General features: G+C 43.7%; 1 protein-coding gene across 14 annotated transcripts in view; it reads left to right on the top strand.

Moving 5' to 3' along the window:
* myo9aa (myosin IXAa) overlaps positions 1-12,876 on the top strand; it is a 110,471-nt gene that overhangs the window by 60,805 nt on the left and 36,790 nt on the right. For 13 of the 14 annotated variants that reach the window (XM_030413697.1, XM_030413699.1, XM_030413690.1 and 10 more), the window contains exons 6-11: positions 1,872-1,925; positions 4,783-4,880; positions 5,128-5,254; positions 6,845-6,934; positions 10,558-10,674; positions 11,258-11,392. In XM_030413697.1, the coding sequence (XP_030269557.1) occupies positions 1,872-1,925; positions 4,783-4,880; positions 5,128-5,254; positions 6,845-6,934; positions 10,558-10,674; positions 11,258-11,392 (621 nt within the window). The remainder of the gene's footprint in view (positions 1-1,871; positions 1,926-4,782; positions 4,881-5,127; positions 5,255-6,844; positions 6,935-10,557; positions 10,675-11,257; positions 11,393-12,876) is intronic. The other variant, XM_030413693.1, reaches the window with a different exon arrangement.

The raw sequence follows: 12,876 nt of genomic DNA, 5'->3' as shown, positions 1-12,876 counted from the left end.
CTCTCGGCCGCCGATGTGCACATACTAACAAACAAGCATACATAAAAACATACACACATTCCTGAACGCTGCACCCCCTCTTGTTTCCTAGTTCCCTTCGGTCTCCTCTGTGGAGTTTACATAAAAATATCTCTGTGAGCTCTGCATGGGTTTCTCCGCCACTCATTCAGGATGAGTTGTTTACAGGCTGTAAACACGCTGCAGTCGTGGTTTGTCTCTTTTTAACACTCCTTCATTTTTCACGCCTTGTTTCTTATTCATAACTCGTCCTGCCACACCTGTGGGTCTGCATCCTTTAACCAGCCCAGTAACCACACATTTAATTTAACTCGTCAACACAAGCCTTTTAAGAGTTTTATGGTTGATATCTTGATTGGTTCATTTAACTACTGCATCAAAATGACTTGCAGAAACTTTAAGTCTTCTTTGATGAATTACAGTGAAGAGTTACAGCTTTATTTTACAAGGACACACTGACTGATTCTTCTAAAAGGCCTAAACGAGTTATAGGATATTCTGTAAAAACGATCTTGGAGGATGTTTTAAAAAATGTTCCTGCTTGAAAACTAGAACACCATAAAATGCAATAGCTACTTTAAAGGGACACTTTGTAGTTTTGGAGAAGACATTTTAATATTTACAATATTAATGAGGTAATAATACAAACTCAAAAATATGTTGGTTTTTCTTCCATAGCCAGCTGTTCTCAGAGGAAAATAAGGTCCCAGAACACAGTTTGAAGCTAGAGAGGTGGCAGGGTCCGCCACATATAAACAAAGTATAAACTGTGTTATCCTTTGGGGTCAGTTTGTTCATTCAGTCATGAAACAAAGACAGTTTAATTATTTGGTGTCTTGAGGCATAAAAAATAATCAGCCAATGAAGATTTTTCTCTTCAAGTTAAAATGAAAACTACGTAATGCAACTTTAACATGAAACAGAGGTTGTCGATGTGATGGATGTAATATCTCAAGTAAGTTTAACGTGCGAGACAGAAGACCTCCTGAGCAGTACAGTGTGAAGTATGATGTCTTCATCAGAGTCAAATAATACAAAGACACTTCCTCGCCTCATTAGGACTTAATCCACAGCCTGACACTAGAATACTCTGACAGGCTGTCGATGTTGAGGTTCTACCTTCATCTACAACATACATCTGTTTTATCTAGTTAGCTTCATCGATTTTTGTAAAGATCTAATTTGATGGCAGCAACATGTTTCAGACAAGTTGGGACAGAAGCAGCAAAAGACTGGGAGAGTTGTGAAAGGCTCCAAAAACACCTGTCTGGAACATTCCACAGGTGAGCAGGTTCATTGGTAACAGGTGAGAGCATCATGATTGGATATGGAAGTAGCATCACTGAAAGCAGGGAAGAGGCGAGGTTTAGCACTTTGAGAAACACGTGATCGTATAAAGGATGTCACTACATGGACTCAGGAACACTCTGTAAAAACACTCATGGTTGTAGGAAATCAATCATTAACACTTCTGGTATGCTTTCAAAAATAGTCACCTTTAATGTAAATCAAACCCAATCATTCATTCTGAATCTTTAATGTGCATGTGTGTTCAAACCTTCTGACCTGCTGTACTGACGTGATGTGTTGATCATGACATGTGCTTATTGTTGAGTGTGTGCGTTCGTCTCTCATCGGTGTCTGAATGTCTCTGAATGTCTGTCTCATGTCCGTCTTATGTCCGTCTCCTTGATATTTGTCTGTATGTGATGAACAGTTGAACCGTTGCTTGTGTCTTAACAGCACGTCCATCCATCTGTTTGTTGCACATGAATCTGTGACCGTGTGTGAGTGGAGTGCTGCTGTCTAACCGTAACCTCGCCCTCCTGTAAACTCTGCCTTAACATTTCCAGATGACAAAGTCGACCCGACAGCCGCACTGGGACAGTTACTGTGACAGTGAACCGGTCAGTATCTGTGCTCGGCTGTGTCTGTACTGTCCGTGTGTCTGTACCTGTTGGAGAACAGCAACAAGTAGATTTCCCGTCACCTGAGCACCTGCAGCTCGAGCCTCACTCTCCCTGCACACCCCTCCTCCTCCCCTCCTCCTCCGCCCTCCTCCTCCGCCCTGCTCCTCGTGTTGTTGCTCTCTGGATATTTCCCGGTTTGGTTTGGGTTCTGTTTATTTGACTGTGTTTGTTTTTGCTTCACCCTGTTGTGCTGCTGCTCTGAGTTATGTTGGTATGTCTGGTCATATCCTGGCCACTGTAGCTGCCTGTGTTGCTGTAACCTGTGTGTGACTCCTTGATCATTGACATCAGTGCAGCGTCTTCTAGTGAAAGCCTCCGTGCAGAAGACGAGCTGTCTGTCAGTGCAGTCTGCCATCACGTGTCATTTAAATGATATCATCTGACATTCTAGCAGAGGATTTTATCAGGCGCTGCTCACGATGCTTCAGTGTTCATTACGTAGACTGCACGTCGAGACCAAAGATAGACACACAATCAAATCATCCAAGTCCGACAGACCGTTAACGTGTGGGTGTGTAAATGCTGGTGTTTAGATTATTGACACATCACAACGTCAGACTATAGAAGGGCTGCGACTTACAGTTACTTTCATTAGTATTGTTATTTTTATTGTGAACCTACTAACATCATACACATACAAGTTTTATGTGTATGATGTTGATGATAAAACAAAACTAACACCTCCTCTCCACCGCAGACCCAGATAACAACATTTACAACAACACAACAAAAAATGGATTGAAACAAATTATCGATTCATCTGCTGACTGTAAAAAAAAAAAAATCTGTAAAATGTCAAAAATGTATAGATTTTTAATTGCTCATCACAGTTTCCCAGAGCACAAAGTGACTTCTTTAAAGAGCTTCTGTTGTCCAACCAACAGCCAAAACCCAAAGATTCGTCATTTACTGTCATACATGATGAAGAAAAGCAGCAGCTCCTCAGGTTTAAGAAGGTGGAACCAGCAAGAACACAACATTTTTACTTGAAAATGCACTGAAATGATTAATCAGTTATCAATATAGTTGGTGATACATTTTCTTTGGATCAGCTAAGCATTTATATAACTAATTGTTGCAGCTCTAAACAGGACAAATGAGTTTTACCCACAGGATAAATCACTGGTAGATTCCCTGAGGTCAGGATGAATCAAATCTGAACCTCAGAGAGAATGAGTTCTTCTATAGAACTGTCATTCAACAGATCTGGCCTGAATGGACCATAATGCATTGCAGCCACAGGGCACATGTAAGTGCTTGTGAGTGAGTTTGAGTCACAGACATCGGCATCAACATGATGAGACCTCTGAGCTGACACAGCGACGCCGTCACCTCTCAGACGCGCGTCTCTCTGCAGCAGGAACGCTGGGATTGACTGATCAATGATTAAACAGTCTTTGTGATTTGTGTTGGGATTTTGGGTTTTTTTTGTGGTTTCTGATTATTGATACATTGATGTAACAGTGCATGTTGATTCTTGAATTGTACTTGATTAATTCATTGAGTTCCTTCTATCGTCATAAGACACCTCTGATGTTGATGAATGTAGTTAATGTAATCTCTGACACAATATGCAGTGATTCAGTTAGATTAGCAGGCAAAACAACTACATTGTAATATGTCAGCAAAGGAAAAATGATTCCAGATTCATGTATTTTAATGATCCTGATGTTTTTTTTGATGTTGCTTTGTTTCCCTCGCCACATCTGGACTCCTCAAGCACCTTTCTACTACACTCACAGATTGTTTTCACTGGAAACTTTAAAAGCATAATACATGTATACTTTCCCGCCATTGAAATGTAACACCAGAGTTACTAATAGAGCAGAAAGCTGAGAGCGAGGGCGGCAAGAAGGAGGCACGTTGGTGTGAGTGTGAGTCTCATGTTTGGAGTGTTTGCTCTCTGAGGCCTCGGTATGTGATAATTATGGCAGCCATAGTGGAATGGGCCCATAAAGCACAGAGCAGACCTCACATTACGGAGGGTGTATGTAGTGAAGGCTGTGTAGTTATGCCGTTACATCAAAGCGTGATGTGTTACCAGCTCAAGAAAGGCTCTTCCTCTGTCATGGACAACTGATCCAGATCCAGATTTATCCCCGAGTTTACTCCTTTTAATGAGCATTTGGTTGCTAAACAATATTTCTGTTAATTGAGACAGTGTTGTCTTTTGTGTCATGATTCTAGTGTCCGTTGTCTCGTCAGTAAGATCAGAACTTCACGTTTTCTATATTTTCTTGTGTATAATGTGCGACTGTGAGTTTCTGTTATTGCATCAAAACAGGCTCCTCCCGTGTCTCCATCCATCACTCAAACACAGGAAAACCCTTAAATTACTGCTCTTCTCGGCTCTTCTGCCAGCTTGCCAAATTTCTGCGGATTGGTTTAAAGAGGGAAGCCAGGCCAGTTTTTCCACTACATGAGCAGAACCTGCATATGCTGCAGTCGACTCGACGCTCTGCACATCAGACCAGAGTGTTGCTGCTATGTTAGACCGCCGAGCTTCTTAATGATAGCTTATTTTAGTATGAGTCATTTCATCTTGTGTGCTTCGAGCCACTCTGCTGCTCTTTGTTTCGGCTGCAGAGTAAACTCCAAAACTATTTCAAGCGTCTTTGCTGAACACTCTGTAAACAAGAAAAACATTTGGGCGCTGTGTGTGTCAACAGTTTTCAGTAAGTCCTTCTAAACTTCATAGTGGCCTGTCATTAGTCCGTTTGGCTGCCGGGCTGGTGTGTTAACAGCTGTAGTCAGCCTGATAACTCCCTCCTGGTTGCTGCTCTCTGTTCTGCAGGACTGCTTCACAGTGGAGGGAGAAGACCTGAAACATGACTTCGAGAGGCTTCAGCTGGCCATGGAGATGGTGGGCTTTCTTCCTGCCACGCGCAGACAGTGAGTGAAACACACACAAATGCAAAGAGTGTGTGATGATATAAGATGTTGAAAAAAATGTAAAATCCCTGAGCGTCTCCTTCAGCTCAGACTTCATCATCACCACCATGTTGTGAATCTCATTTCAAAACTTTATTCTAATCAAATCTTCATAAAAACGAAGGAGCCCACAGACTGAGACTCACTGCAGCTACACTTCCACAGTATCTTTTTATGTGTGGTGAACGCTTCCTGACCTGTTGTTTAGGATCTTCTCCCTGCTGTCGGCCATCCTTCACCTGGGCAACATCCGCTACAAGAGGAAAACCTACAGGGACGACTCCATCGACATCTGTAACCCAGAGGAGCTGCCCGTCGTCTCGGAGCTGCTGGAGGTACTGACGCACACTGTGGTGTTGTCGGGACACCGTTCTAGTTACTGAATTATAATGAAAGATTTGATTTATGGGCACCTTTCAGAGCACTCAGGGACACATTACAATACCTGTTTTAATACAATAGAAATAAACAGCAGTGTATCAAAACATCAGAAAAATCAAACAAACAGAAACAATAAAAGCTAAAACACTAACTTTGTGTAAGATCATGACTGAAGGACAGGATGAAGGTTTGAAGGTGTGTTTTGAAACGAGAGAGAGTCAATATTTCAAATCTCTTGTGGAAGATAGTCTAGAGGTTCGGGGCAGAGCTGTTGAAGGTTCGGGGCAGAGCTGCTGAAGGTTCGGGGCAGAGCTGTTGAAGGGTCGGGGCAGAGCTGCTGAAGGTTCGGGGCAGAGCTGCTGAAGGTTTGGGGCAGAGCTGTTGAAGGGTCGGGGCAGAGCTGCTGAAGGTTCGGGGCAGAGCTGCTGAAGGTTCGGGGCAGAGCTGCTGAAGGTTTGGAGCAGAGCTGTTGAAGGGTCGGGGCAGAGCTGCTGAAGGTTCAGGGCAGAGCTGCTGAAGGGTCGGGGCAGAGCTGCTGAAGGTTCGGGGCAGAGCTGCTGAAGGGTCGGGGCAGAGCTGCTGAAGGTTCGGGGCAGAGCTGCTGAAGGGTCGGGGCAGAGCGGCTGAAGGTTCGGGGCAGAGCTGCTGAAGGTTGGGGGCAGAGCTGCTGAAGGTTCAGGGCAGAGCTGCTGAAGGTTGGGGGCAGAGCTGCTGAAGGTTGGGGGCAGAGCTGCTGAAGGGTCGGGGCAGAGCTGCTGAAGGTTGGGGGCAGAGCTGCTGAAGGGTCGGGGCACAGCTGCTGAAGGGTCGGGGCACAGCTGCTGAAGGTTCAGGGCAGAGCCGCTGAAGGTTGGGGGCACAGCTGCTGAAGGTTCAGGGCAGAGCTGCTGAAGGTTGGGGGCACAGCTGCTGAAGGGTCGGGGCACAGCTGCTGAAGGTTCAGGGCAGAGCGGCTGAAGGTTTAGGGCAGAGCCGCTGAAGGTTCGGGGCAGAGCCGCTGAAGGTTCGGGGCAGAGCTGCTGAAGGTTCGGGGCAGAGCTGCTGAGGGTTTGGGGCAGAGCCGCTGAAGGTTTGGGGCAGAGCTGCTGAAGGTTTGGGGCAGAGCTGCTGAAGGGTCGGGGCAGAGCTGTTGAAGGGTCGAGACCCGAAGATGGGCAGGTGGTGTAGTAAGGTGAATGACAGACGAGGATCTGAGAGTGCATGAGGATAGAAGATACAGAGGAGCTTAGTTATGAAGGCAGAATCTTAAAATCAGTGTGATGTTTGACTAGGAGCCAGTGAAGCTACTGAATAACTGCAGTGATCTGTGGAGGGAGCTCTGGTCATTATACTGACATCAGAGCTCTGAACTCAACAACGTTTATGAAGACACATGAGAAATGCAACCGTCAGTACACAGGATGGACTCAACACCTGCCAGCCTTTATCTGTATACTGTCACACAAGCACCAAAACACTGTCAAAGTCTGTCAGATTTGTTTTGAACATACAAGTCACAATGCACATTATTGTTCTGAATGACGGGTTTTCTTATTCACGACCAGGTCAAAGAAGAGATGCTGTTTGAAGCCCTGACAACACGCAAGACAGTTACTGTCGGGGAGAAGCTGATTGTTCCTTACAAACTGTCTGAGGTGAGACTGTTCTCCATTGAATATCGGACCTTGTGTGCAATATGAAAGATAATGAAATTAAAATGTAAATACAGAGAAGACACAAACTTTCCCGACACGTTTGAGTCCTTACAGGAGAGAAACACGGCTGTGAATTTTGTCCTCTAGTGCAGAAGAAGGCTGTGAACGACCTCTGGCTCTTCACTTTTTTTTTTCCCCAACCTGGTCCTTCTGAATAAGTCGCTGAGCATTAGAGTCAGATTTAAAGAGTCATTAGTTTTCGCATGATTCAGCTTCATTTAAAGCTTAGGTCAAGTATCACACTCAGTAGTTTGACTCAAGGCATTCTGCCAACTCAACAACAGAGCTGCAGCCTGGTCTCTTCAGTCTGACCCGGCTGTGTTTACAGGACAGTGTGCACCAGGACCGGATCTCCCTCCTCCTCCTCCTCCTCCTCGCTCTCCCTCTGCAGCGCACATGCACACACAGTCACACCGACACACTCTTACAAACACACATGCACGGAGTCCTTCAGTGTGTTTAGAGAGCAGCGAAGGCATTTCAAGTCCCCCTGCAGTTTTCATTGGGACCCCCGCTCTGAAAACAAACACACGTCACGGTCTGTCGACGAGAGCCATCTGAGAGACGACGGGGGAAAACATGGATGTAACACGCCTGTCCAATGAAATCCTCTGAAACGAGCAGTTATTTTTAAGTTGACATAGCATATTTTGTATTGTAGTGATGTCAAATAGCTCCCGCACACATACATTTAGTTAAAGTTAAAAGATGTTCTGTTGCTCACAGTGTTCACTGAAGGAAACAAAACAATCTCGACTGTTGAGAGATTGTTACACATTCCCAACAAAGTGGCAACAACCCTCATAACGGTACGATCCGTCTTCATAAGAACACACTGGGGTTGTTCTGGTCGGTCTCTGGGTGGTCTCTGTGTAAATATTGCTCCAACAGTCACAACAGTCTCATTGCCTGTTAACTGAAATCATACACTTGCAAACCTCAAAGAAATCTGAGCGTTCCTGTAATGACTTTTCTCCATTTGTTCAGAGTTATGAGGCTGTTTCCGCTCTGCATGTTTTCAGTCCAGCTTCCCCTCAGTAATGAAAATCTTATGTGTCATTAGACCTCAGAATGTATGGAGTCACAATAATATCTGTCCTGACTCACAGACGGCAGATTTGGTTTCAAGCTGCTAAAAATATCCTGGTTAATTATTTAGAAACAAAGGAATTTTAACTCTGAGTGGACACTGTAGTTTGTTTTGTTTCTGAGGACCACCGCTCACATTCTGCTGCCTCCAGGTCAAATGTTTCCAGAGGAAACAGGAACTAGAAGGTTTTCCTCAATAATTAGACGAGGACGTCAGATATTTAACACAACATCGATTCAGCGCTCGAGTCTTTCTCTGTCTACATCAGATTTTAAATACAAAGCAACATGATGTTGATGAGTGTGATTCTCGCTCAAGTAATGTAAGACTATGTATGAAACTATAAATGTTTATGATAGTGTATGACATGGTGGACATAATGTGTAACAAGTTCAGCATTCATCGTGTTTTGTATTGTAGAAGAGTCTGTGACCTGAAGAACTCATCATTTTAACTTCAGCCAGTTATAAAGACACATGAAGAGCTGCTGTAACGTGTCATAAAGGATTATAAAGGGTCTGAAAGTTAAAGTTTCGGCGATGGAACAGACCTTGACACATAACCGCAGCTCTCCATTGAGTGGAGGCCGTCCGTTAACTCTTGTGTTACGTTGCTTTCTCTCCCTCTTCTCCTTCGCTGCCTCCTCCATCAGCGGGGCTCTTTTGGTTTGCAGTGTAGAGTTTCCACAGTTATCCAAGTTGCAGGGAAAATGCAGCCTGATGGCAGAACAGGCTGCAAGGTTTATAGAAGCAGTCTAAACATGGATGGTGTCATTTGTCTGCTGACGTTAGCGTTACACTGTGCATCCAGGTTAGACCTCAGAAAGATGATCTAAAGCAAGAAAGTACCTGTAGAAGGTGTATATTAGCAATTTCATGATACTATAACACAGTTATGAAGACTTATGAGTACTATTTGCTGGCAGTGTTAATTAAAACAAAAAGATACTGTAGATTTTTTTTTTTGGTCATTTTGCATGAATATAATAATTGTTAAAGAGTTTTATAATGACCCATAAATGCATGTAAGAATGTGCTTACAATAAAGAAATGACCTTCATGGACGGTGTTACTGAAAACTTCTATAAATATTTCCAATATTTAATGTTCGTCATCCCGCTATCATCCTGAGCACCGCAGCAGCAGAGCCTCATTGGCTGTTACTGCAGTCTGTGTTTGGACTACTAAAGTTAATATTTCCATTAGGACATGCCTGAAATTGTAACATCAGAACTTGGCAGATGAAACCCTCAGTGCCACACTCTGTCGGACTGCCAGATCTCATGAGTCAACCTGATGCCTGTTCGACTGGCTAATCACAATAATACTGGCTCGGGGACGTCCTGCTGTGACACAGTGCAGTCTGCCAGCATGTCTGTGTAATGTTGCCGTCTTTGCCAAAGTTTCAGTGGAGAGTATCGAAGCGGGAGATGTTAAGTGCTCTAGTCGTCTGGTTTTATCTTTTCTGATATCACAGTTAACATTGACAGTCAGAGTTCTGAGAGCAGCAGCAGGTGAAACTATAACTGTCTGCACATCTTTCAAACTGGGCCAGTGTCATCTGAGACCTTGACCTTCATATAAATCCATTTTATTTTCTATTTTTAAATGCCGCCCTTCAGTGCATTTTTTATGCTGGTGCTTTACAAAAGCGCAGTGTCTCAAGGCCAAGCTCTGATGTAAAGTACAGATGTGATGTGAGGGAGTCTGAACCTGAGTGGGTGACACAGGAATGTTGTCTGGAGTCGTATCAATAATCAGCTGGCTCCTGAAGTAACGGACGACTGCACAAATAACTCACAAAGCTAAAGGAGTATTTGGGGTGAAATGTTTCCTTGCTTTCTTGCTAAGAGTTGAATTGATTTAACTCCTGTGAATGTTCAGTAAATATGAAGTTTGCTGACAGTTAGCTGAGCTTTGGAAAACAACTGGAAACGGGGGAAAGCAGCTAGCTTGGCTCCCTGCAAATATAACACAATCCACTTTCCAGCCGATCCAAAGCCACCAATCAACACGCTGTAGGTCGTTTCTTTATGGGAATGTATGTGCTGCATTATTTATTGGCTGATTTAGTGCAGCAAATGACTAAAATGAGATGGAATAGTTAATTAACGAGCTTTAAATGTGCTCATGGGCCTATGGGCTGTTTCCCCTCTTCAGTTTTCTCATCTATCATCTGTCTGCATGGAAGCCCATGAGTGTCTTTCCAGAAATGTTCAGCTATCGCCTCAGTGGGCTTTAAAATCTGTACAGTGAACAACATCCTCTGTCCTCAGACCCTCGATTTGAGTGAGGAGAAACATGCTATATTGAGAAAAATAACCTTTAAACAGGGAATAAAAAGATGGACAAAACCTCAGGAAGAGCCACAGAGGAGGATCCTCATGGAAACAGTTATATCACTTATACCTCTTTGTTCTTAATCAGCTGTGTGGTAGAAACACTGAAGAGGTTCTGTATGTGTCCACCTGCAGGCTAATACAGTGCGAGACTCCATGGCCAAGTCCCTGTACAGCGCTCTGTTTGACTGGATCGTCTTCAGGATCAACCACGCTCTGCTCAACCTCAAGGACCTGGTGGAGACCACTAAGGTAGGACGACGCAAACACCGCAGCTGCAACAAGCACATGCATTATACACACCATGTTAACTCTGGTGCTGTTCGAGATGTTTGGACCCTTGGTTAGGGCTGCATATCAAACCGACTGAATTGCCTCAATGCAGGAATTAAAAAATGTCTCTTCATTGGATACCAAGTTCAGGAGTTAATCTCATCTCATCTTTTGCTAAAACTGATTTAATAGAGTCCTTATCAAAAGTGTCATTCAGGACCAGGCATCAAAGTCAAGGTTCTGGTATCTGTGCCAGTATCTCAATGTTAACAATACCCAGCCCTTCCCTTGGCACTGTCCAGGAAACCAGCTCACATTTACACCAGTTTTGAGCAGAACAGTTGTAATCGAGGACCTGTAATGAACAGAGTGTGAATGGTGCACAGCAACCGCTTCCATGTCAGTGGAAACTCAAATTGAAGAGTTGGGAATCTACTTTCTTACAATTGCAGCTTTTAAAACCTTTAAACGCTGACACAGAAAACCTTCAGATGGTTTTGAGGAGGAAATGGTACTTTTCCGTGATTGACAATCAACATTTCGTGTTGTGTTTGTTCACCAGATCTTGTCCATCGGTGTCCTCGACATCTTTGGTTTTGAGGATTACGAGAACAACAGCTTCGAACAGTTCTGCATCAACTTTGCCAACGAGCGTCTGCAGCACTACTTCAACCAGCACATTTTCAAGCTTGAACAAGTAAGAAAACTCTGAATATTCTTTTTTCTCCAGGTTGTCAGCTGACAGGAAGTCATGACCTATTTAAGGCTTTTAACCGGGAGCTGAACTTCTAAGCTTCCGTATCACTGCAGCTATTATTTTAACATATTTACCCACTTTAAGTTCTTTGGCTGTGAGCATTTGAAAGGAAACGCCTCATCCTTATCACAGCACACAGTGCACGTACTTTACAATGACACTGGAACAATGGAGGAATTCTTCATGACGTTATGCAACAGGGTGAGCAGAGGGGCTGACAGCGTATGACTCACCTCGCCCGGCTGTGGATGTATGTTCTCTTAAGTGAGCTGATTAACTTCAAAGTGCTTTCTAAAGTCGTGATCTGTGAGATCTGTAAGTTAAACCTTGTGTTTACCTTGAGATTGACTGAATCAGCGTCCTGCCCCGACATGTTCGAGTGGCTTTCATTCAGTTCATGAAGGACTGAGGCCTCCTTCACGCCTGTTCACAAACCCGCTCGTACCGCCATTTCATAAATATGTCAAGACTCAGACTGTAGATTTATGTCGGGAGAGGAGGCTTCAAAGACTCCTTTGTTTTGGAGGTTAAGGTAAATGAAATGCAGAGTAATTGAGCTGTAGATTAGGGACTTGTCACATTTGTTCTTCACTGGATCTGATGGATTATGAGGCTAATGGCCAAAAGATTACAGTTTCAAAGCTTCACAGTGCAGCCGAGTTGTCAAACATGCATGTTTTATTGCACGACTGCAGGGTAACAAACATGAGCGTGACATTTACACAGCTGCTCGTTATAGGGTGAGAAAATATCTATAAATATGTAATGTTCGTGTGTTCGTCTCCAGACAGTTAGTTTGATTAAATCAATCTTCAATCAGTCGATCTTGGGAAACACTTCTTCCACCGTTACTTTCATACTGAATACTTTGATAGTCAAGTAAAAAAAGTAGAAAACCTTAATTTTGAGAATCTGTGCTAATCATGTGCGATTTTAGGTCTGTTGAGGATCACAGTGTGATCACATAACATGTGACTGTTTAATTTTCTCACCGGCTCGGAGACTTCAGCTTCCAGTATTTGTTGATTCTTATTACAGTACTTCCTGTGCTGCTGCTCGCTGCACTAATCCAGGTCATAAAAGATCCAGCCTCCAGGAGCACGGGCCAGAAAGTGTTCCGTCTTTAAGAGTGGCCGGATTCTGATTATGTTGTACTCAGAATGTTATATTTTGCTTTAATGCTTTTTAAAGCTTTACCAGTTTCCCGGAGGTCCAGTTGGATTGGTCACCTGTTACCTGTTACTTCCTGTTATCAAAAAGCAGCTTAGCAACAGATTTGTGCCGTCATGGGATTTAAGAATGTATTCAAACTCAAGCTGCATAATACATGTACTATACAAACTAACCACACAACAAACAGTCAGTCAGAAGGGTCTGACAGTAAACTGAGCAAAATTGTCCAGACCATCTAATTTCTTCCATTT

This window comes from Sparus aurata, chromosome 4 (genome assembly GCF_900880675.1).
Source record: "Sparus aurata chromosome 4, fSpaAur1.1, whole genome shotgun sequence".
Lineage (NCBI taxonomy): Eukaryota > Metazoa > Chordata > Actinopteri > Spariformes > Sparidae > Sparus > Sparus aurata.
Note: the sequence above shows the minus strand (reverse complement) of the source record. Positions and strands in the feature narration are given on the sequence as shown.